The 26,874-nt window shown below is 39.7% G+C and overlaps 1 protein-coding gene across 1 annotated transcript in view; it reads right to left on the minus strand.

Annotated features, from left to right (window-relative positions):
* Positions 1 to 26,874, minus strand: part of plce1 (phospholipase C, epsilon 1) — a 76,922-nt gene that overhangs the window by 26,020 nt on the left and 24,028 nt on the right. The window contains exons 7-10 of the mRNA XM_085361418.1: positions 13,739 to 13,932; positions 13,206 to 13,348; positions 1,530 to 1,684; positions 1,140 to 1,298 (exon numbers count right to left, since the gene is read on the minus strand). Coding sequence (XP_085217544.1) covers positions 1,140 to 1,298; positions 1,530 to 1,684; positions 13,206 to 13,348; positions 13,739 to 13,932 — 651 coding nt within the window. The remainder of the gene's footprint in view (positions 1 to 1,139; positions 1,299 to 1,529; positions 1,685 to 13,205; positions 13,349 to 13,738; positions 13,933 to 26,874) is intronic.

Below are 26,874 nucleotides of genomic sequence, written 5' to 3' on the forward strand. Positions count from 1 at the left end.
CACGAATTACATAATGGAAAATAACAGAGAACCATTACAAACTCGAGCACACACTGGTCCCGTCAAAGCTAAACACTTTGGAGGCCCAAACTGCTCACAACTCCCTGCTTCCCAATGTTTTTCTCAATCCTGTTTAACTGATTAATGTTTCACTCCCACACATGCCTTAAAAATGAACTCTATCAAAAAAGTCTTGTCTTACAAGTGGGGAAATAAACTTCTTAATTAGTTACCATCTCAAAAACAGTGGATCCAGTCAGTGACATGAAACGTTTGTGAACTATTTATCAGGGAAAATAAAAATAATAGTCAGGTGAATTAACTAGTAATAATTTAACCTTGAAATATATTCCACAGTTCAAAAATGAAAGGTAAAACCCAACCTGACACAATTAAAGGCAGCTGAAGGAGAGATTCAGTGCTGTCAATATGACTCTCGTTCCACTGTGACCATATATGGCAACACTGCACATTTGGAAAACTGTCTTTCGTGCTTCTCCTCTGGCTGACTTAAATGAAAACCAGCTGATGCGAAGAAGCATGCGACCTAAACATGACATAATCATCTCCAATCAATCTCTCTAGCACTTTCTCTTTCGCAGCAGTGGATTTGTGCATTTTCAAAGTCATTCGCTGTGAACGAGGCGAGGCTCGGGGGGTGTAACTTAAGCCGGTGAACATGGTCGTGAGTGAGTTGCGCTCATGATAGGTCCGTATAACTCGCACAGCAAATAAGAGAAAAATTGCCATTTAAATTTTTATGTTACTGCAAGAACTGCATTTCAATGCCACTTAATCATCAAAGGACAACTAACTTATTAACTGAAAAGTGCTCTCTTAAGATGAAAACTATCTCCATATGGTTCCTTTGGCACAACTTCATTAAATGTATCTGCGTGAGATGTGAGAGTCTCCTGAATGCACTACACATGTCTGTGTATATAAAAAGTCGCTCAAGGCTTTTAATTGTTAAGCTACATTTGTGCAGTGTCAGTGCTTCTACCCAGTCTGAAATCCTGCTGTAAACCCTGAGCTGCGGAGAACTAGACAGGCTGTGTAACATCCTTGTGTAACTACATTCACATGTGTGCTAAAAGATTCGTGGAGTGCAGACAAAGTAGACAGAAAGCCCCACCCACCTCGTTGAATCGCGCCACCAGTTCCTCCACGGCGTTACTTCGCTGAGTGGGCGTGGCGGGCGCTGACAGTGAAGCCTTGAGGTTTGGGTGGCGTTTAGTTTGACACTCTGGACTGCCCAGGTCTCGGGTGAGGAAATAGAGGTAGTCCAAAGGGAAGACCTGCAGACAGACAGCACGCTCTCAATCAATGGCTGGGATTGTTGTGTCATTACAGACACTACTTACCACCACCTACTATTCTCCTCATCCAACTTCTTTGCTAAACCTCCCCACAATAAAACACAGCTGTACAATTTCAAATAAAGTGTAAGGATCATATTGACAGCTGTAATTGCACGTTCCTGCCTCTGCTTTCCCCCTCATGTATATTTTATATAAATTCTCTTATACCTGCTGGTAAAGCTGCTGCTCTTGCTCTGTGAGGATGCAGGCGATCTCCTCGGGGAACTGAACAAGGTGGCGCAGCTCTGCCAGCTCCTTACTGATCCCGCTTACACTGGGAGGAAGAGTGCTGCTGCTGGTCATGCTGCTGGCCAGCTGACGCTCTGCGTGCACAGATAAAGACAAGAAAAGATTTAGTCAGGTTATACATCAGCATCTATGCTCAACAATTCTAAGTAAAAGGAAGCCGTCAGAAATGAGAGCAAAGCAGAGACCATGCATGCACGCACCAGTTAAAAGCAGGTATCACAGGAATGAGGGAGAGAGGAGGGATTAACAGTGAAACATTATCTTAACAGATACTTAACTTTCACTATAAAAGTTTAAAAGCCTTGTTTTTCTGGCTTTCTTGTGCATGCCCCAAGTCTTATGATCCATCACTGCCAGTAAACTATACACTCTCTATTCCTCCATCCACTGAGAGAAGCTCCACTTCACCCACGGGAAGTAAACACCACTGATCACCTGCCAGATCCTATGTTTGGATTTCAGTTAGGCCCATTAGTCTGTCTGTTTACACATATACGCACACACACACACAAAACCTGTCCTCATCTCTGCTAACAAAGGACTAATGGACAGTTCCTACAATGGCGCAGGAGCTACCAGGTAGACATTCTGTACATTGTTGGGATGGATGCCACATAAACAGAACTTTCTCACTGCAAGAGCTCAGTCAGGAAACACTCTTTGAGAAGTTTCACCTGTGTTCAGCTATAAAACAGTTATTTTAGTCATTGGGAAAACCTAACCTTCCCAAGCCTCCATACTCCTACAAGTGGAGACAAATATCTATAACATTCAGACAAAAGCAAGGAGATGTCACCAATATCTCTATGGTTAAGGATGTTGGGAGGAAGATGTTGGAGTGAAATGTCTGCCACAGAATCAGCTTCATGTGTTGAATTAATGGGAATTAGATTGCCGACAGTAAAACCTCGTGAAATCCAAGGAGACGTACTTGAAATAAAATGAACAGCAGGAGTTAGACAGACTCTCTGGTCATTGTCAACTGTCATACACAGAAACCTTCCAACCCCCTCCCACAGTCACACTGATACAACACCGCGGATGCATACAGAAGCAGACGCACACTTAAAGGTCGTCCTTGGTAACCCTTGAGATGTGCAACAGGTAGGCATGGCAACAGCAGCGGCTGCTCCACAGGAACAAAACTTGCTTATTTACACAGTTTGATTTGTGGATCCGGTCTCACAGCTTGTGTAATGAACTCACGGTGTGTGTGTGTGTGTGTGTGTGTGTGTGTGTGTGTGTGTGTGTGTGTGTGTGTGTGTGTGTGTGTGTGTGTGTGTGTGTGTGTGTGTGTGTATTTGTAGGATAAGAAGACGGACACACTAAGCATAGGAGACAAGGAGGAAGGAAGGGAAGCAGGAAGAAAGGATAAATAATTTAACCGATAAAATAAAAAGTAGGGAGGCAGGAAAATATCAGCTGAGGAGGAAAAAAAATACTTTGCATAAGAAATAAAACAGTACGATAGAGGAAACAGAGGGAAAAATTAACAAAGCAAATGAAAGAAGACAGATAGGAAGGAAGGAATCAGTAAAAATAGCTGGAAATTCTATAGTTTACATTGTAGAGCAAGTTGTAGCCATTTATCACAGTTAGAGAGACAGCAGAAACCACTAAATCCTTTAAATGTCCTACGGAGAGACAGAACTGCAAGTTACAGGTCTGAGCACATTTTTCAACGACACTTGTGCATTTAATGAATCACAATAGAAATAATTTGACAGGTGAAGAAGAGAAATGTGGCTTGAAGAGTCTGCTTACATAGATAGATTACGTAGAATAAATATTATCCCATTTTTAACATGCCATTTCACACAAATGCTGTGAAACAAAACCATTTTAACTTGCATAAAAAGATCAGAAACTGAAAAGGCTGAATCGAATAACATAAAGTCGATGCTCTTCTTGTTGCCTTGTACAGATGCGCTAAAATACAGATACTTGTATAAGCTCCATCAGAATGAACTAACTGTAAACATCAGTTCCATTAGGTGACTTTAAAACAGTTAATTTGTGTTAAATAATTAAAATGACAGTGATAGTTTTTCTCATATAGATGATCAATCTCCACAATTCTACCCCAGAAGTGTTATTGCAAGCAAGCCTTGTGAAGTGGAAATTGAGACACCTCCTCAAATTAGCTATATGAATTTCATGACCATGCAGTGTTCTCAATCATTCATTTATTCATCCCTTTAAACAAGACAACACACAGATGGACGAAGCTGTCAGCCAAGGGAGTGAAGGGAAAACAAAAAAGGTCTTAAGAGATTCTGCAGAAATAATGAAATGCAAATGTGCATTAAAATAAAAAGAAACATCCAAACCGTAAAGAGGTGACAATCTATGTTTTCTGTCAAAGTAAATGGTAACATTTAATTAGCTTGCTTCGGGCACGCTATCTTTGAATTCTTCAGGCCAAGCTGCACACATACTGTACTATGTCAACAGTGACAAAAAAATAAACAACCGCACGGAGCACTTACTCAATGGAAGAAGGCTGTGGATTAGATTGGACTGAGGAAAATAGGGCGCTTACAAATTACACATCGTAATCGTTCGTTTGAGCAACACTGACGGGTAAAACTGAACATGCATCAAGAGATCGAAAGAGCACGAACACGGACTAAATGACCATGATGTCCCTGTGCATTTTATGCATGAGCTTCCTCATCTATAATGCATGCGGAATATAAATATGTGTGAGTGTGTGTGTTTGCATTCTAAATACAGCTGTGGATCAAGTGCATGGTCTGAACATCCTTTTTATGGTTAAACCTCTGTTTTAACAAACAGCATGCCACTGAGAGCTGGGAAATGACAATGTTTAAAGTGCACATTTTCCTTCTTGTGTTTATTTTCTCGATATATTCATTCTAGATTTGTCTTCTGTTTTAAGGTATCAGGTTTATCTCACTTGTTTTATTTACATTTTGATTTTGATTCACATTTCCGTACTGTGAAATAATCTTGTTCTTGTCTGTCCCATAACGTGAACAGCACCTCAATCAGCTGTGGCCCTTTTAAAACATGCTCTATAAATATTGGACTTGAGTTTGTTTTAGATAGATCAATAAGTCAGTTTTATTACACTTTTAAATTTAAAATGAACACTTTAAACTTTAGTTACTTTTGCCACATTATTGAATTATTTCAGTTGTGATCATCACTTCAGCAGTCTTATCAACCAGCACTGATTGATTACATGCAGTGAGCATATGCTTTGAGAGCTTCACCCTAATGCAAACTGAAGCAACGCGAGGAAACTTTTGTCCAAATGATCAATCAACATGAAACGAAACGGGAGAAGCATTTCTTGAGTGAATCACATTTATTTATACTAACCAAACAAGATGAACCTTGAACATGATTGTTGACTTGCCAGCCATGTGCATGCACACACACTGCATGTACTGTTCTCAGAAGTACGTTTAGAGCTGATGACAACGTCTCCGTGTGCCCTACATACTTGAGCAAGCAGGTGCAGCACAAACAGCTTCGGTCTAAGGTCTAAGGCGGTTTGTGTTGCACAAACGTGTCCTATAAATATATCACCAATATCTTGTGAAACATGCTATTTTTTAAGTACTGTGTTAAAGTCTTGAGTTGCCCCTCTTTTAAAAATAAATAAATATCTTGCTTCTCAAGATCCAGACTTTGTTTGTTTGTTTTTAATGGTCTTGATTAATAATTCTCCTGACTGTCTGAAGGTCTTTTAAAGTTTTTGCGATTTTTACTACAGTACAGCACTTGCCCCTGATCATTTTTATAGAATTTTTTTTTGTTTATTTCTTATTGTTTGTTAAGCCAAAGTACTTAAAGAACCAACTTTAAGTGGTTTCCTTAAGCATTTCCACCATGAGGTTAAAACGTGTCATAGCTTAGCAAGGTCTGCAGTGTGTCCTTAAAAATATTTGCGGAAACTGGAAAAGCAGAGGACAAAAGAAGCAGCAGGCATGAGAAAAAACATACAAAAACAGCATCAACAGCAGCTGAACAGTATCTGAAAGTCATGTCCAAAGCCACATCAGAATGAAAGAGTGGCTGTCGAGAAGCCATTCTTAAGGAAGAAAACCTGGGAGAAAAGGTCAAAGTATGCCATATTATACAAGAACTGGACTAAAAATCACTTCCAACAGTCCTGATGGTGTAATGAATTCAAATATGAAATGTTTGTTCAAATAGCCAAACAGTAATTGTCAGTGAGTGTCTACAACCATCTGTAAAACATGGAGGAACAGCTACTGGTTCAATTTTGAAAATTGAAATAACAAATTAGAAAGGAAAAAGAAAAACAGTCCGATTTCGATCCACCATTCAATACTATGTAGAAAGCATCTGAATTGACTATAATCCCAAACAAAATGGCAATGCAATGAAAGCATATACGGATTCAGTAAAAACACAAACACAGTGGAACATTATTAGTCATGGATTGGCCTCCCCGGAGTTCATACCTCAACATTATCGAAGCATTGTGGGATCATCTTGGCAGAGAACGGATCAAAAGGCAGCCAACATCCAAAGAAGAGCTTTGAATGTCCTTCAAGAATCCTGGAGAATTATTCCTGAAGACTACTTATAGAAATTAAACGAACTTTGCCTCAGAGAGTTCAGGCTGTGTTGAAGAATAAAGGTGCTCGTGCCAAATATTGACGTTCAAGCTCGTTAGAACTGTACAACTGTATTACCATGTTTGTTTGCACAAGTTTAAATAAACCGTTGGTCCAATTGCCCATCTCTTGGCAAAACATAAAGAAATGCAGAGTAGCTCTTTTCACTTTTTGCACAGTGCTCTATCTGCGAGAAATTTTAAACTCATGGTCTTTGGCTCAATTAATGGCTTACCAGACCTTCAGTCCATTGTATGACCCGAGATATTCCCCTGCGTTTGCATATACACATTCACACTAGAAAATCAACAAGCAGTAGTACACAGCAGTAGAGCACAAACTAACACTTGCACAGCAGCAAACATAAACACTCAAGAATAAACAGTGCACGTACTTGGAATTCACAACTGCAGTAACATTCACAGACACACAGCAGCAGCAGCAGCAGCAGCAGCAGCGAACACTGATCTGTCTGACTGCTGGCTTATCAGGGAGTATACCACTGGGTTCAGATATTAACTCGCTTACACACAAAGAACGAGCTGCAGATGTAAGTGTAACATTCAGTGAGGACTAGGAAAAAAACAAAAACAAAGGTAAAGTTCAAGCTAATCAAGCAAACAGTTCCATAAAGTTACTGTCTTAACTGTTGCTGCTTATTAAAACTGTCATCCATATAGGAGGTAATTGAGTTACATTGTCATGTGAATACGGTCCATTTTTTTAAACACTGAGAAGCATCACAACTGAGAAAAACAAACCTCTGACTAAGTTATAAAGATATAAGAAGTGTTTACTTTAAGGATCAATTCAATGTGAAGTAACCCAGATTTCTGCAGCTTCTCATACGTCAAAACGCAAAATACTTTCTCAAAGACAGTCTTCAAACATCGTCAAATGTTTAAATAACAAAATGACTTTTTAAAAATTTGAAATCAGCGTTTTCTACTGCCCCCTGCCTCAATTTTGTTACAATAAGCAACAACAGTTGATCATCATCACACTTTAAATTTAAGTCTTAAGTCTTCTTATACAAGATTTGTGTTTAGTGACATACACATTCACTTTATCAGTAAACAACTTAAAATGACATATATAAATGAAGACATCTCTTTGAACAGCTTTGAACCTCACACAATAAAACCACAAGACAGTTGCATTGCTGAAAGTGTATGTCTGCATTCTGCACCAATTAGAAAGCAAGAACAGAAGTAGTAATACCAGCCACAGAGTCTATGAGACTCTCCAGGTTTTAAAATGACTAATAATGAAACTTAAATAACTAAGTAACGTAATAAAGAAACACGTCCGTTGGTGACATGTTGTCAGCCACGATATAATACAATGAAGCATGAAAAGTCAGCGGTAAATCACCACGTTCTCTCTGTCAACAACTGAAAGAAGACGGAGGACACAAAGCACATGCAAAACTGCATTTTCACTGTGCTCCACTGAGTCACTGAAACCAGCAGAAAGCCACAATTTCATTTCTTAACTGTGTGAAGACACTGCTCTGCACTGAAACTCACATTTCCACTACTCACTGATCATCTTGAAGTCCATTCTGTGAGAGTGCTTCACGGTTGCTAGCTACAGCTGGCCACGCTGCCTCCCACACTGACAGCTCAGTGCCGGGCTGACCGAGGTACACTCGTCCACATTTGAGCCGCCAGTCCCGTCTCTCCTGCAGCTGCCTGTGTGCTCTCTCTCTCTCTCTCTCTCTCTCTCTCACTCTCTCTCTCACTTTCTCTCTCACCTACTCCATTTCTAACTTGACCTCTCTCTAACTAACGCTTTATCTTTCTCTTCCTCTCAACTTTCTTTCAGTCACTCAGCTTCACTGCGTGTCCTCATCACCAAAGCGGTCTTTCTTCGATGTCTCCTGACTACATGCACTTCTCTTTTCCTCTCACTCTCTCGCTTGCGCTCTCTCTTATTACACACAATCTCTGTTTCTCTGTGTCTCCCACCCCCTCTTCAACGACACTATACATAGTTCTCAGCCATGCGCTACAGTCAGACCCAGCATACTATCCCACTACTCTGTCATAAATCACACACATATATAGATCATTAAAAACTTTGGAAATCTACACAGCTGTGCTCCCTTTTATGTCCTTTACAACTTTATTACGTGAAATTACTTCACTTTTGTTGCATTAATCATCAGGTATAAAAGAAATAAATAGCCAATTTACCCCCAGTCCCAAAAACAAAGCAGTATTTTTAAGCTTTACTAGTGAAAAAACGTAATGACTGTGCGTGTATCATGTCACAATAGGAATGTCAATGTATATTTAGTTGAAATGGGCATACGAACAATACGTGTTTTTGTAATCCCTGAGAGTTTCCTTTTGATTCGCCACCACATCTGCTGTCAATGGGTCTTAAAAGCAACACAATGTACAATGACAACAGAGTGGAAGAAAGAAAATGAAAGAAATAAGGAGAAAGAAACACCAACATTGAGCTAGAAGGATGGCAGCCTGTAAACTAAAGCCACTTACTTCCTTCTGAGCAGTACAATGCAGGAAATGATCTCAAGAAAATCACTTTAAACAACCCCCACTTAGAGTTGACATAAATATGGCTAAATCCCACTGGTCTTCAGTTGAGGGGTTTTTTTTAGTCTGGATGCTTTAAGAGGAAAAAGGCCCGCAGACGTAAACATTTAGTGCCAGGATTACACATACACTATTTGAAGAGTTACACCTCCTTCACAGTCCTGAAGGATCGCACATTTGAGGGCCCCGAAAAGCGCTATATAAATGCAATCCATCATTATTATTATTATTATTTAAGCAGAGAGTGTGTATATGTAAGGAATATATTTTGTTTTGACTCTACTTACACAACCTGCTAGCATTAAGAGGAGGAATAAATACATCAGTCTTCACCAGACTACTGATTTAACACAGCCATGCTAATGTGTAAACGTATTCAAATATTATATCTAAATCTAGAAGCTGCAAAAGACAAGTATATACTTGAAGCCCACTAATAAAGCAACACATAATAATAAAGGTTAATGACAGAACTTTTATCGCTGCAAACCCAAGCTGTGTGCATCAATCGAGCGTTAAATAATAAGATAATTTGGCACAAGCCTGTTTTCTGGAATTACAAATCTTGTGTTAGCCGGCTGACTCGCTAAGGCAACACTTCAGTCGAGCCCGTGGAGAAGCATTCTTAAACAATGCAGGAAAAAAAGAAAACGGGGCTAAAGTGAGGCTGGAGTTGTGTAAGCGAGTTATCTGCTGAATCAGGATGTGAGAATGAAACTGACTCATCTGCGAGCGCGGGTTTGGTGAAGAAAAGCACCTTGCAATTGGTAGCTCAGTGGTTTTCAAATACTCTTGTCAATTGTTGTTTTATTTTGTCATTTTTTAAAGCAATTGCACTCGCAACATGCAATCTATGCATGAATGCCTAATCAAAGTCAAAGCTCTTGTTCAATTATTAGCATTTTACACCTGCTTTTGAAGCGGAATGAGAAATTCTCATTAAATTTCTGCCTTTCTACCTCACTTAAATCTCTCCATAGACTCCAGAGTTGCACATCCTACATTTGTTGTAATCTGAAGCAGACCTAAAATGGTACACAAATAAAGTAACATTTTAGCTCGTAGTGCAGGTTAGCTCCAGAATGTTGTGAGATCCTTTGCAGAACACGCAAAGATTTAAAATATCTTTGCATGTTCTGTATGCAAACAAACAAACAAACAAACACAATGTATACAGAAGCACATAATCACATATGTGCATTTTCATATATCAAACATGAACAACGCTTGGCATCAGCTGATCCGGCGTCAAGCTTCACATGTTTCATAAAGACGAGCGCCATGAAAGATAACTGCAACCCTAACTACCAGCATTCTCCACAGTGCGGTGCGCGCTCTCCATTGGTCTGCATTCCTCTTTACCTGCATGTTAGCAGCATAAACCACCCTGTCCTTACCCTTTTGCTTCCAAATGCCAGTATTTGTGTTCATAGGTGTCACATGTTTCCCCTCACCACAACATGACTGTCACGCTGGCTCAAACACATGCCAACATGAGTTGCATTTATCATTTTCAAAATGGTTCTCCCACTCTGCCTCTAGAACCAAATGTTGATGCAACAGAAAAATATAACGCATTTATACAAATATATGTATGAGGAACGAGAAAAACCCTTTCATTTCTTTAGAGCGACAGGGCAGTAAAGAAGCCTTCCACAAACACACCACCTTTCAGAACTCATAGGAAAACTAAGAATAGACCAAGGCCAGTCCAGCAATAATCTTTGGGGTGGCTGTAGCTCAGGTGGCAGAGCAGGTCAGCCACTAATCAGAAGGTCGGTGGTTCGATCCCAGGCTGCCTCCTGGCTGCATGCCAAATATCAAGGTGGTGGTCAGAGGGCCCGGTGGCGCCAGTGTCCGGCAGCTTCGCCTCTGTCAGTGCGCCCGTGGCTACAATGTAGCTTACCATCACGAATGGGTGAATGACTGAATGTAGTGTAAAGCGCTTTGGGGTCCTTAGGGACTGAGTAAAACAAATGCAGGCCATTTAGAGCGTTTGTAGCAGAGACGCAGAACAAGTTTCAAAATAAATAATCTGTATTGATCCTATCCAATCCTAAAATTGTCATGTGCATATAGTCTGAATACACTAGGAACAGCAAACTTCTCATAATCTCTGTCTTTATATCATCAAGTATGAGAGCCATACTCTAAATATAAATATATACAGTGGACACACAATGAAATGAATTAAGGAAATAATCTGGTAATAAATCTGTAAATATGTCTGCATATGTACTATTTACTTTACTAGTTACTTTAACAGCTACATAACTTTGATTGTAAAGCTTTGAAAAAACATAAAGACCAGAATCAGGTTAGAGCACTGAAGAGAGGAACAATACCAAAAATGGTAAGAAAGCAATAACAACACCAACACTATCCAAGTTTGAAACTTAATGCAGAGCTTGCCCAAACTCGGGATAATAAAATGTCTTTTATGACATCAGATAATCACTTTAGCCTTCACGTCTTTAAACCTGTGCCCTGACAAAATGTCAGCTGGGGGAGTCAATGCCTTACCCAAGGCCAATTTTACAGTAATAAAGACCACTTCTGACTTTTCAATTCAGCACTCCTTACTTCTAGGCTCGTAAGTGCTTCAGAGCTTTTAAAAGAGGAAAACTACAGCATGTGTTTGTTACAGGGATATCATAGTCTCTGAACTAAAAATAAACTAAATATAAAATCATTCAAATTAGATTCAATAAATATATTACATCACAATAGCAACACATGCCAATTTAAAAGCACAATAACATGGCTATGGGTAACTAACTTTGTTGCTTGATAACAAATTCTACAAGTTTTGACGGGCGGGGTTCATGCTATGCATGAGCAAGACTTCTAAGCTGCTATGTGTGCGCGCGTGTCTGGCTCAATTCTGTTTCCTGTAACACCCATTAGAACAGAACAGTGTGTCACGTTAAAGATATGCACTGTGTAAGCGTGCGTCTGTGTGCGATTGTGTGTTGCCTCAAAAAAGCTGGCCTGACAAAAACAAATGCTTTATAATTATTAACACGACCGAGAGCAAATCAAAAAGAAAGAAACAGAAAAATGTGTTTGCATACTTGTGTGTGTGTCTCCTTGATCCTGTCAGAGACAGCCTGTCCGCTGTCTCACTGCCAGTGGAAATTAATGACAGTATTGGCTTACATTTAAGTCATACGTAACATCTCTACAGAGAAGGTAGACAGACAGCTGAACAACGGACCGACAACCTGACTGGTTGGACAATGAAGTCATGTGGAGACTGAGGAAAAAGGGCAGTGAGAGTGAGAAAAAGAGATGAAACGCAATATGCATGATAGAATTTAGCTTATTGTCTTATCTTCTCACAACTGACATTTTAATTTACTCCTCAAAGCATTTAAGTGGCAGAGCTTGATGATCCTCTGCTGCATAAAAAGCTGGAATGTAAGTCTATCATGCTGTGATTCCGAAGCTTTTCTGGGGAGCGGCGCAAGCATGTTTGAAGTGCATATCGCCTCTTTTCAGATAACCTGATGTGTGTGTAATGAGTGTTGTGTAGACTCTGTGATGTCTGGAAGTTTTTCCTTCCTTCTTAAACCACTTGAGCACGAGTGTATCTAAATTAGAGAATAGAAGGGAAAGGGGGAGACGGTGAGGGCTATGTGAATGGAGAGAACACAGCAAGGCAAATAAAAGAGAATGGAAAGAGGGAAAGGACAACCACTGGGATCAGCTACAGACCCCAACATACCCAGATCACGCTGTGGATAAGGAATCATGTGGGAAAAGTGCAGAGAGGAGGAAAACGAGGGGAGCAATAGACCGCAGGGGAATAATGAGAATCCCAGAAGTTCCCGCTTCACTTGGGATCCAATTTGTGCACCTCTGTTTATTATCTTATGAGCAGAAATAAGAGCCAATTATCCTATAATGTTGAGACAGGTGTCAAATTAATGGAAATCTTAACAGAAAGTGTCTTAGTAAGGTGTTAGACCACCACATTCTGCCAGAACAGCTTCAGTGTGCACTGGAATAGATCCTCCAAGTCTCAGGAGTCTCTTCCAAAGGATGCTGCCTCATTCTGTGTTTTGATGATGGTGGACAGCGCTGTCAGTCCAAAATATTCCACAGTTCTTTGTTCGCATCGAGATGATGATTGCAAATAGGATAGCATTTAGGTCACTTCATACTTCTCAAACCTTTCTATGTCGTCTCATGTTCCGTGATGCGGGCATTATAGCAGAGAGCATGTTTCACTCAGAACAAGTAGAATAAGTGGGATCAAACCATGCCAGCAAAAATGTCCTCCACAGCATAATTTATTATTTTTTTTCCTTATAATATGTCATCTGTCTGTGTATTTAAGATACACATACTCTATATCACATTATGTTATTTTCCCAAGATTACGTGCATGCAAACAACAGCATGAAGCCTACCTTTCAAGACAGCGTGGCTGTTGGGGCACTGGGGTAATGGGTAAAGGAGTGCCGTGCGAGCACCAAGCACGAGTGTGGCCTCTAGCAGTGCTCCAGTTAGCAGGGAACCCAACTTCGTCTTCTGGCTACAAGACCGATAAAACCTAGAAATAAAGTTTGTTTGCAACTTTAATCTAAATATCTCATGATATATCCAGTCTGTAATTTCCAGAGCATTCAGATTACATAACTGAAGGTAAAATATGTAGCATTTTGGGGATGCATGCAGCTGACAAGCAGCACCACTGTCTGTTAGCAAAACTCTTACTAGTTAATGGTTTGACCAATTAAGAACTGGAAAGTAATGGGATATTCTCTACAGCACAAGATTTTGCCCCCAATTATGTTCATACGTCTTGCATGCAGTATAATTTCACACCTAAATTCTCTTCATTTTGTAAATTGTATCATTTTGTGGACTCAGTCATTTCCCTTAGGACAAATTTTGGTTTAAACAGGACATTTCAGACAAAAGAAAACATAAATATCCAAACCTGGAGGTGTAAGATGAATGACAGTGCTGAGTTTTAATGTAGGGCTTCAGATCAAGGCTGGCTGGGCTGCTGCTGACCAAGTCCACTGGCCAGAGAGACTCCCTGAGACAGACACATCCAGGGCACAACAACAGGAGCTTTTTGGCAGGATGAATCAGGTTGATCTCCTCTCTTTCCTCCACATAGTTGTTAACCTGTAAAGGAAGCCATTACCAAAATGGTTATTTGCAAAGAACTAAAAATGGAAACACCTGTTTGTAGGAAAGAGACCTTATACATGTCCATATAATCAATATACACAAGCAATTCTAAACAGGCTTGACTTTTTCACATACAGTGCTTACCAAATTTATTAGACCAACTGTCATTGAAAACAAAAACAAAAAAAAACAAGCATTTTAGAAATCTGGCAAAAATTGTTGAAATCTAAAAATTAAAATATTATTTATTTGGCAAAAAAAATAAATACATTTTATACCCAAATCATAACATTCAACTACTAAAACAATTTTTTATGTTCAGGGATCTGAGTAAATAACTATAATTTTAATCAACTATAATCAAACTCAAAAAATAATAATGTGCTTTAGTATATTTTTTCAGCTTTTTGTTAAACACTACATTTAAAAATGCATATGTAACAACATGAACTATAAGAAGTAACAGCACTGGTAATTAAGGGCAACAGTGGCATTAAACTTACATTTTTTTAAGCACTATACATACATTACGTTGGCTTTTATTTATATAAAAGTAACTTCCATTTAAAGGTTTTGTTTTCAGGAAGTTGAACATACATAATGAGTACTATATGATCATCTTTAACAACCTTGAATACCCTTGTACGCGCTAATAGAATACGCAAGATGAAACAAAAATGTATGTAATCCGGTGTAGTTGCAGTGTATTGTGTAACATTTGAATTAGAGGTCACTATCATGAGCTTCTTCGACATAGTCATTCTTAGAAGCAATTTCTCTTCAATGACAAGAAAAAAATCAAAGCTTCAAAAGAAATAATTAACTGAGAGAACTGCGATTGAGGCACAAAACAGATAGGAAGAAAGGGAGGAAAAAGACCTTGACAGAGTGAGACAGACAGATATGTGGTACATAGAAAAAGGCGAATAACAAGGAAGATGGAGAGGAGAAGGCTGGAGGCAGCTGTCAAGCTTTACTGGGTGAACATTTTGACCTTTATTTCATGCTCTTCTCAGAAAAAAATCCATCTGACTTAAAGGAAACAATTATCAAAAAAATATCGCTTGTTCCTTGTCCTTGTTTGAACCTGCACAGGGGCTCTGCTGGCACAGATTTCAGAGAAACGCTATTAAGAAAAAGATTTTGTGGCACTGTAAGCGGGCGTTCATGCTGAGGATGGATATCACAATGGGGCAAAAAAATCAATACTGGTTTTAGAGTGGGGAATGAACACAATACAAGTTTAATGAGGACATATTCCTCGAAGTGTATGATCATCAACTGCTTGATAAAAAAAGCAAAAGGAGCAAGATTGCAGAAAAGCTAACGTCTATACAAATACTAGACACTGACTGGCACTGGTGTGGCATAATATCCACATGCACAACCGTGCATATTATATCTCAGTGGGATGGGTTTCCTGCATGGGGTGTAGGCCTAGCTGTTGTCAGATCTGGACCATCCCCAGGGAAAGGAGACATATCAGCCTGCACGTTTAGAGAGTCAGAGTCAAGAGTGAGAAACACAAAGAAGAAGGGTTACACACAAACGCGCACACGCACGCGAGTGAGCATAATTACCAAAAGCCTAAACTTTAAACAACATGTTGGAAGGAAAAAATATAAAACTGACATTAAGCATATTTGGGCTAATCGCCTCTCCCAGTTCTTTCCCTCTTCTTATCTAACATTTCTCATAAAAGACCTTCCTTTACTGGCATCTAGAGACTGTGCATGTCCACCGAACAGACATTAAGTCTACTACTTTAAAAGGGTAGTTTTTCCACAATGAACGCCATGTTTGACCTGGGCCAAGCATAGCACTCGTGCCTTTTAATATTTATTCTGCATTTTAAAAGGGGTTGAATTTGAGTTAATTAGAGCTTGATTTTTTTTCTGTTTCCCATTAGTAATAAACATTCATGGGCAGAGAAGTTTCGCTGCTAGTAAACACTGCATAAATGCTCCAATACTGAGTATCAAAGCAACAGAAATGCCAGTGGACCAAGCAGCTGCAAATAACCCCAAAACAGAAGAAATAGAGACTACAGAATTACATCTATAAACTGTTTAGAGGTGCAACTGATTCAAGGAGTCAAAAAGAAAGTACATTATTTTGATAAGCAATTATCAAAGTGTTTTGTTTTTCTCCGATATGAGTATTTGATCTTTTTATTAGTCATAAAAAGCCTTAAATATGTTGTGGTTTTGAACGTTTCGTAAGCCATAACAAGACATTTGATTAAATCACCAAAGATGTGGCCTCATTTTCATGGATGGATTCAAGGATTTCCTTTTATTTTGTTGGATACTTTTTTCCTGGTATTCTCCTCTCCTGTAAAATATCTGGCAGTCCAAGACACTTTTGTAAAGCGACCAACTGTTTTAAGACTTTTAAATATAAGTCGCTGTAATAATGAATAACCCCCGTCTATAACAGCTTTTGAGAAAGACCAAAACAATGAATCCCAGACTAAACAATGGTCCATAAGTCTAGCAGCTCTTTTAGACACAAGAAAAAAGTCAAGGTAATCCATTATGTGGCGATCACATGGGGCAACATCAAGTCTGTTGTTCTCCTGTAACACTAACTCTTTCAAACATGTAACAAATGTTTTAGTAGCACAACAGACCTGAAAATTGGGAACTAACAAAGTAAGAAAAAGAGTGCGTACAAGCATGTACGTGTGCTAAAGTGAGCTCAACTCCAGAGGACACTGCAGGGAATCTGCTGCTGCTGCTTTTGATCGACACAAAGCAGCTGTCCTCACACACACACACACACACACACACACACACACACACACACACACAAAGTCATTATCAAACTTCAGGCAAACACATGGGGAAAGAGGCTGAATTTCCAGTTAAAAGGAAACCCACCTCCTCCTTTTTTTTTTTTTTAGGCTAAACTCCAAAACTACAGGTCACCATATATTCAACATACACAGGCACATTTTTCTTCATATTATAGAACACTGCTGAGTTTGTCATTCAGCCAGTTAGTTGCTACTAATATAGCATTGTATCTCATGTTACACTGTGCATGTGCAAGAAATTTTAATGACTTAAGCTCAGTTTAGGGGAATTGTGAATGCCAGAAGCGGCTGCACCCACTCAGCTCCCATGGACGTAACATATTATCAGTTTGGCTGATTGTCTTTAAAGTAACTGCCTACAGTTTGGTATATGATCTGTATTTTGGACCATTCTGGACAAATCTATCGTGCTTTAAGTGCTCAGCTAGAGTAAAACTGTGCTGCATAGGAAGTATATACTGGATTTATGCTGTATCCTTTAAGCTATACAATTTAAGTTGAGTTGTAAAATCTTACATGATGTTGTTTCTCCATTCCTGGACATTTGGAAAGCGTGGACTCAAAGTCATTTGTTGCTGCCACTTACTGTATGGTGTCAACCTACCTTCTATCAGTACTGCGACCAAGGTTAGCTCCTGACAGCTGACATTTCCTTCATACCTTTCTCTTAGATAGATGATTTCCTTTTCACCTTTGAGTTCAACCGGGGCAAAATGGCATCACCGATGTGACGGTGCAGTTGTTCTATGTTCCTATGAGCATGTTTGTTTGAGCCTTGCTGACATCCATACACCTTAAACCGAGGACAGGAATCAACTGTGTGGTGCTTATAATGGTTTCAACAGCTAATTGGGCATATTAAGAAAATAAAATTACACCTGACATATAAGCTATGAGTTCAATAAAACCTACAGAGCTGAGTTTCCTATTTAGTCCCATTAGCACCCTGCTGGGTAATTTCTCTGCCTGGCAACAGCCATTTTGGGAATGGATTAGCAAGGGGCACTGCAGGGCACCACACAGACTACTGAACTTCGAGCTGGAATGCACACAGTCAAAGACACACGTATGCAAACACATGCTAAAATGCAGACACCCAAACCCATTGTGACTCATGCCCGTGCCGTAATGTATATCATGCCAGAGGCATAAAGTCATGTATGAGCATGCTGGACACCAAAGACGCTCATGCAATCCCTTTGAAATCCAAACGATCCACATCTTGAACTCTTTACTTTGATCTCTCCGACCAATCTCACATGCACACTCACAATGACACCCCCTGACCTCCATCAACAGTGTCTTTCTAGCAGTGACACCAACGTGTGCGTCCACACTCCTCTGCAAATACTTCTGTTTATATATTATTCAAAGTTTAAGTACCGAGGCTCAACACTGCTCAGCTGCCAAATTCAAAATGCCACAGAAAAGACGGCGCGACTGTATATTCCACTTGCCTTTCCACCATTTCCATATATGCACACGCAAACACACTTGAATCTGGTAATGATATCATGCAATTAAACACAAGTGTACACATGGGATTAGGCAAACCACTGTAATAGTACCATGCCCCCCCCCCCAGATGCACTCTCCCACGAAGCTGACATTCAAGGAACAGAAATGCATCATTCTGTCTTAAATCTACTTTTAGAAGCATCCTGGAGGGTCTAGGTTAGTTGAGGTTACTGGTTGTATTTTCCAATACAATTAATGCTTTGCAGGAAGGAAGAAAAATGTAGGTGTGTGTTTACAATGACAGTTTCTTGCAAACACGACAGATTTCATGACTGATAGATGCATAAAAACAAGCTAATTAGTCCTTCAAGGTATTCAACCTGAAACCGGAATTTTCAGTTCATTCTATTATCTTATGTGGATTATATTTGCTTGATTAATAAATAATATCAAAATTAGAACCTACCCTTTTCTACATTAAAGATTAGCATGAATACATTGTATTTCTTCGCCTTCAAGAAGACCCTAACATATTTAAGGCTTCTCTTTCATTTCATATTAAAGCAACCCTGAGTTCTTAAACTGCTTAACAAAAAGTTCCCAAAGCATAAATTAGAAGCTATTTATTCTTTTCATCCAAGTAAAACTTTACTCAGAGTTTGTGCCTTGAAACACAAGGACCAAAGAGCACAACATACAAATAAATTATATAGTAGAGTATGAAGAAAAAGCACTGTAGCTGAAAACAATTTTTTTTTCTTCGAACTGCCAAAAACTGACTTCTCCAAGCATAGAAATGAACTCTGTAATTCTCTGAATATCCACAACATCATTCTTGAAATACTACAAATTACTAGAAGTTTTACATGCAGCACAGCCTAATCTTTCAAAACTCAATCACATGATTTTGGACTGTGTGTTTGCTTTAATGCGGCGAAAGTGAAGCCGACGAAGCTGGAACACGTGAAAACCTGCCCACCCAACACGACGAGAACATTTAAATCAACTGGGCCTCGTCTATTTGAAAGCAAGGTGAGGGGCGAGTTATGGACAGCAGCTCTTCTATCTCAGCACAGGGACACTCTAACCCCACCCTCCCCAGGAAAAGTATAAACCAAATCAAAGGACATAAACCAAGCAAACCCAAACATGCCAAGAAGATGTCCCGCCACTCGGGCTGAACATGTGATAAGGTGCAAACGTGTTTCTTACTCTCCAATCACCGGTGCAGATTTATATGTATGCACATATCACGCCATCCTCTTTATCCCGGCAACCTCTAATCCTGGTTTGTATCACTAAGAAACTCTCCGAACTGTCCTGCTCTGTTCTAACCTTTCCTGCCATTACTGTCTCCAGAAGGTAATGTTTGCTTTCCTGCACCCTGAGCCTGGACAGTCTCACTACTGACTGAGCGCCGTGCTCATTTGCGTCTACGTTTATGTCTCATTTTTTAATGTATTTATAGTTACACTGCTATGCATTAAATGAAAAATGCAGGCTCTATAAAATGTTAATGTTCATTTGCGAAAATAACCAAACATTCAAGTGTGAACGACACACCTCTCTTGCAAATTGAAGTAACTGATTTTCAGCAGGTCTTCCTTCCTCAACACTTCAAGCCCTGGTATACTTTCAAGCACTCTTACACATAAAGTGTGTTTATTTCAGTGACGTTCAAGGACACTGGGGATCATGCCCAACACCGTCGGATTTCCTGAAGTGGCATCTGTTTCTCAGTCTCGTCTTTTTTTCTTGCTCACGCTCCAGAGCCTCCCACTTCTTTCTTTCAAAGTTGAAGCCAGTTTTCAGCTTTAAACCAGGAAAGCAGGCATCATGCTACCAAAATCTTTATTTTGTCAACAGCATAATGCTGCAACAACTGAAAATGGGCCTCTATAGACATGCAATTAAAAATCATTAATAATTATGTTAACCATAAACATCCATTTGCAACATTTCTAAACAATTAAATGTGATTTTGTCTTTCAAAAACAATGCATCTAAGAGGGCCGCGGACTTGGAAGTGCTGTTGTTCATGTTTGTTTTATAAGTGTGTGCGCTCAGTTTGTAGTGGCTGAGTATACATGTAACACTGTATTTACTCTATGATCTGTGTATTTATACTTCTGAACAAACACACGTCCAGCCTTCAAGCTCATCTTTTGAAGAATAAGTGTTTAGACTGCAGAACCCTGATGTCTGAGTCCGAGTATCTGCTTTGAATAAGACAGTAGACTCCATACTTTGGTCTACATAAACACAGAATCTCTTGAGAAAGTCTCACTTATCAAAACATGTGAAGAAGAAATTAGAAATCAAGAGCAAGCGGACTGGTGCTAGGAATGCATTCACATAGTCAAGCACCTGGAACGCATTAGAGATGAACTCAGGAAAAAAAATGCCTACAACTTGCTGCACAGAATCAGAACTGAATATTCATGAACACAAAGCTTGCACTTGTTTTTTCATGCACTGTCTTGGCTTCTTGATTACAAAACGTCATCTCAGCGAGCGCTTCGGCCTTGTCAACCACATTAAAAAAGATGAAACTGGAGACAAGGGGAGTGTGCGGTACATCAGAAGCACATTGAGTGCTAGACTGGCAGCAGCATGCGCTCAGTTGACACATAAGATATAACTATAGGTCAGATGTTCAGTGGGAGGGTCATCGTGGGTTAGATTCATGCAATACTGTTCTGTCATTGTAATGTGGGTGTTGTAAGCATGTGGGTATTTGGGATCCCACAAAAAGGAAAATGATTTCAAGGGATTCCCAACTCCCACTGACATTCCCTTTGATTGTTACAGCAAAAACACAACTGTGATAGCAACAAAAATAAAAATATAGTCGCAAGAGGTATATATTAGAACTCCAAATACATTTAAATCTGTTTCATAACAGCCCATTATTCATGAAATACCACTAGTAATGCCACTTGCTGCTACTAGATCCCTTGTTGTGTAATCAGGTTTCAGCGTCCCGTACAGCGTCCGAAAGCCTGGTTGTACAAGGCAGAAGCATAAAAAGGTCAAAATAATAGGAAGCAAACAATTAGAAACGTCTGAGGGAGGTTTGTCAAAACAGGAAGCGAGGCTCAACAAAAAGCAGGAGAGGAATTAAGAAAACGACCAGGACAAGATTAAGTGGAAGAGGAGGTGAAAATGAAGGGGGCAAAAGAAATGAGGGGAAAGGATACAAAAAAAATAAGACAGTGGTGCAGGAAATACAAAAAGGGAGGTGAAAAAGAGAAAAACACAGGTTAGCACAACACAGGAAATGGAGAGGCACGGCCAACGGTGACTTGAATCATAATCCTCCTGTTGAATTTCACAAGGAGCAGTTTTACCAGAGATCCAAGAGTTGGGCCCACCTCCCAAGCACTGCCTCACACCTCTAACAAGCTTAGGGTATTATTGTGCGTGCGTCATGTTCAGAGTTGAGAGCAGTGGAAAACGCAGAGTGATGGGCAAAAACAAAAAAAACAAAAACTGTGGGCAAAGTACTTTAGTAGAAACTAAAACAAAATGAACTGAAATGCAGCAACTACAATAACATGCTGCACAGATTCTAAGTTTGTGCTTGCACTTGCTGGGCATCCTTTAAGGTCATGCAAGAACAAAAGAAGAAAAAGCAAAGGAAACAAGAGCCAAGAGAAATTGCAACATATAAATGTATGCACAGGAAGGGACTAAATAATCTAATTTTCAAAGAGTAATTGGTGAGTAGACAGGAAATAAAGTCCAACTATCATACTTGTAAGCTTGCATCAACCCCAACCAGTCAGGGAGATGGCTGCCCCTCCCTGAGCCTGGTTCTGCTAGAGGGCTCTCCTTTTAAAACTGAGTTTTTCTTTCCCACTGTTGCCAAGGGCTTGTTCAGAGGGGGTGGTTTGATTGTTGGGGTCTTCTCTGCAGTATTGTACCTTACATTGTGAAGCGTCCTAGATAAATAAAATTGAATTCAATTAAACTGAATTAAGACATCAGGTCAATGAGTCATTAGAAAGTAGTACCACGTTAATAACAAAATAATTATAGATGGAATAAGTAATCTTGCTTTTTAACTCTTAGTTATCAGGTAGTATCTACGATCCACTTCACATTAAGGTGAAGAATATTTTTTCATGTTAAATATAAGTTCACTGTTTTTACTTACAGTGTTGTGCACACAAATCAATACATGCAAGAGCAGAAAGACAGGACACAAAGTGTGCCACTAAGCAGCTGATAAGAGGGTCGATGGGTGCTCTTGCAACGATTAGCACTACAGCTAAAGATCCAGTCCACAACCAAAACACTAAATCAATGAAGCAAATATGTGGTCATGTAAGCAGTCTCTTTATGGTTAAAAAGTACAAAGTAAAGGTGCGAATCCTTGCTGATGAGGATGTTCCTATTGCCATCCTCACATGAAGGAGGTAGGACTTAAATTAGTAGGAAAAAAAAAAAGAACAGAGAAGTTTGAGGGCAAATGAGGAAGCATTACGGAAAAGACAGAGGAGAGAGGAAGAGAGAGAGGAAAAGAAGTGGGGTCATCATGATGGCCAAAACAATCTAAAACCCATTACCCAGAGCACCCAGTGGGACCCCTCTACACCACCACCCTCCCCCACTTACAGTTCTCATGATGTCATACTACAGCGAGCCACCACACTCGCTTAAATAACAGCGCACAGCCTTGGTCAGACAGCCAGAGATAAGCGTGATGGATGTTTTTCACTTTTGAAAGTATTAGGAATAAATAACTCCACCTACTACATGCAAAAGAAAGGTGTCTTTTTAGAGAGTTAGACGAAATACAATGGCTCAGTTATTACTCCTATATCACATTATTGTTAGGGTACACTGGACACCAATGTTGCTTTTCTTACCTTGACACTTTTAGCAAGCCATCAACTGACAGGTGAAATTAAAAAGCTCTTCCAAAGTTCGCTGCTTTCTTTTCTTCCACATTCAAGCGAACACAAACACAGCAGAGAAGTTCAAATGCATGTTGATAGCACCATGCCGAGACTCTCCCTGTGTTCAGTGTTGCATAAGACATTCTACTTAATGAACTACACCAAAGCCTGTTGCTGTAACACTAATCAGACAGCAAGATCTGAGAGCAGTCCCCTACAGCCACAAGACAGAATGAAAAGATGCTTAAAGCTGAAAGGGAGTTTTCCCCACTCTTTCTCTAAGTATGGCAAGAACTTGTAGTAAGCAGTTTACTTACTGTAGCTCAGAATAAGCTGATCTATTGAAGAGAAAGGAAAAGCACAGAGCTCCAATCCCTCTTAGTGTGTGTGCACACTTACAGAAGTGAGAGAGGAGGGCTTGACCGGCAGAGAGCATGAGAGAAACGAAGGAAGAGAGGGAGTGTAAGAGATCTCTGAAAAACTAACAGAGAAGGGAAAGAAGGGCGCGAGAAAGAAAGTAGGGAAAGAAACGAGACGGCGACTCAGATCTCTCCCTAAACAGAGAGGGTACCCCCATATTAGGTTAAGAGGCAACAAGCCCATCACAACCCAGCAACAAGAGGGAAGATTTTATCAGGGAGCACACTATAAACACACAGAAACACAGGCAACGCTGGTATACAAGGTTTCAATCGATCCTTCTCTAGGAGCCTGTCCAATGTGTAAACAATGTCTGACCGAACTTAAACGGGGCCTCTGTGTTTTCATTCAAAACAATTACACAGAACCTGTAATTAATCACTGAAGCCCCTCTTTCCTCAAGAGACAAAAAAAGACCCCATAAGTCACTTAACTGGATCAAAAATGAGAAACCAAAGGTGCTTAGTTACGTTTAGGAATACAAGAAGATAACGTGTGGTTCCTGAACAAGATCGGGAAATTGATCTGAGCCTATTGTGAACGTTAAAGGTATTATACTGTAAATAAACAGTCTTAAGAAGAGTAAAACACAATCCAATTAACTACAGTCTTCTATTATTATTTTACTTTTAAACTAATTCATGGGAGGTGGTAGACTGTGCAAAGCTACAACTGATTACTGTTTGACCGTCAGCCTAAGATGAAAAAAATATCGCGTTAACAAAGATGACACGCTAACAGAGGTTACACCGGATGTGTTGTTAATAGGGAATGTGTGGTGTTGCTTATTAAAAAGCTTGATTGACTACATTTTTTTTCCAGCAACATTAAATGATCCTTGAAAAGCCAACGGCAGTAAACCTGTTGTCACCTTTAGAGCTTTATAATGGCTAAACAATATTCATGTGCCATAGCTTGGCTATTCAGGTGACGCTATGGGACCAATGAACCAATAGAAGCTGAGGTACAGCCACTTGACGCTTGCTATTAGCCTTGCTCTGGCGAGTGTTTCTATGCCAACCTCTAATTAAGGGACCAGTATTACAGCTTTTCGATTGAAGCCAGCACACACGTGGTAGCCCACAGCTCTTGCAGTTTATTACAAACAAACTCTGTATCATTATTACGTGTGCAAACACAATCTCTGCTTACACGTCAGAGACGGTCAACAGATGAATAAATAAAAGAGGCGAGTTAATGGCAGCCAAGTTTAAAACATTAGCAGAAGAATTCTTTGATTATAGTTACGTGGATAAGCAGAGGCAAACAAAATGTGCGGTGTGGGGATGATCGATTCATTAAACACGCGGCGACCGAGTTACTTGTGTTTTGGAGAAACACAAGTGGCTTTTGTGAGAGAAAATATCTGTTATGCTGAAGTGTTATCATAACCAGTAATAACAACTTACAACAGAAAAGAGGGGAAAGAAAGAAAAAAGAACATGCTACCACACGTTAAGGTGTTTGAATTTGCTTAAAAACTACAGCCTGGGCTCTTTTGTGCCATAATCGAGGGAATCGGAGCGTACCCTCCGGTGTGGACACACATAATCGGAACAGTCACAGGTCTAACAGAATACAGTGTGTCCTATTGCGTGCGCCTAATCAAGTGGAAAAATGAATCTGCTTCATGCGCAGCTGACATCAAAGTGGTCTTCAGAACAAAGCAAACAGCTGGCCTGCCCTCGGTCTTTGCTTTGATCAATACGCAGTTAATGAGTCTAGTCTCCTAAGCCAGTAATGAGGGGTCAGATTCATGTATCATACAACATCTACTGCGTTAATTGCCTTTAGAAGACATGTTATTGGATCAATATTAATTAAGGCGATAATATACTGCAGTCTGTCATTGACAGACTGCAAATTTTTCAGCCACTGAGCAGAGACGCCAGCCATCCCCACACTGGAGTCCTTATTACAAAATATAGATTATATTAACACACAGTCTGAAAAGATAAATATTGAAAATGACAACGTACTGTTTATATAAAAAGCATGCTGCCATCTGGTGGATAAGCATGTAAACCATTACAAAAAACAACTGTCCAGAATAAAACAATAATTTATAACTTCCAGTATATGACTTCTAGTTGGGTACAATGAGTCTGTTTAACAGGTTATTCTGAGCTTTACAGAACGTGACAAACATCATTCATTCTGACATTTTGAAGGCAAGGCAGTAATTGGTAATAATGTAATAGCCTAATAATAGTTTCAATTCTTCTTCTATGGCAAGACTTTTGAAAAAGCAAAGAAAAAAAAAAAGCTATTGATGTTTCCAAAACTGTGACATTGCCGACTTTTTTACCTGACCAACAGCCTTCATCTCAAAGTAACTCTACTAAGAAAGGCACAGATTTACTAAAATGTGCAGATCCTTCTCTTACACGAGCACACTCGCAAACGCACAGACCCACACGCCAAACGGAGATCAAAGAGCATCAGTAAGTTGAGATTGTATGCCAGGAATTTCTGATTTCTCATGAAACATTAATCAAGACTCAAGGTTCAGCAGCCCTAGATGCTCACATACCAAAAATATTCAGCAATCCAAATTCATCTGCACAATAAAACATTTTATCCTCCACTAGGTGGCACCAGAGGCCGATTTATACGGCTATGCTCTGTCCCAGTTCAACCAGCTCTCTCTCTCTCTTTATCACAGCAGTTGTCATCATATTTTTTATATTAAAAAAAGAGGGGAGGGCATATGAGCAAAGCACTTTTATGCAATGCTTTTTCAATCCAGATCAAGGCTTAAGGACTACATGGCTACTGCTCATTACCTCTTAAGTTGTCGTCTATATTTTAAACAGCACTTGATGAACCTCATGCTGGCTGCCAGATTTGATTGTGTTTGTGTATGGGGGCTCCCAAAACTACTCAGATATGCCTTATCAGTTTAGTCAATGGTGTTCAATTTGAAATTACACCAAAAGAAACTTTATTTTGTTAAATCTCACTGCCTTTGGTGATGCATTTAAGTGCTGCTATGCAAAAGCAAAAGATGCAATTAAAAGCATCACTCGACAGCATCCTGCGAAGCTTAAGGGTTTAATTTTAGCTAAATCCCCTCTGGTTGACCTGTTAAGTTATGAGCTAAAGCGTTAGGAAGGGGAGGTGGCTGGCTATTTTTTGCAGCAATTGTGTTATTCTTTGAGTTTCAACAATAACACAATAACAAAAGCACTACCCACAACTGCTTCAGGCTCTCACTTTATCTGTTTTTTGGAGAAATATTGCTAGTTCATTTGCCTGCAAATGTCTTTCGAAAAAACTGCTAGAGGTTTGTGTGGCTTGTTTGGCCCAGTGATTATATCACTAGAGAAGTATGGA

The sequence above is a fragment of the Diplotaxodon limnothrissa genome, linkage group LG8, assembly GCF_057381915.1.
Source record: "Diplotaxodon limnothrissa isolate DT_005_m linkage group LG8, D_limnothrissa_male_GT1.1, whole genome shotgun sequence".
Lineage (NCBI taxonomy): Eukaryota > Metazoa > Chordata > Actinopteri > Cichliformes > Cichlidae > Diplotaxodon > Diplotaxodon limnothrissa.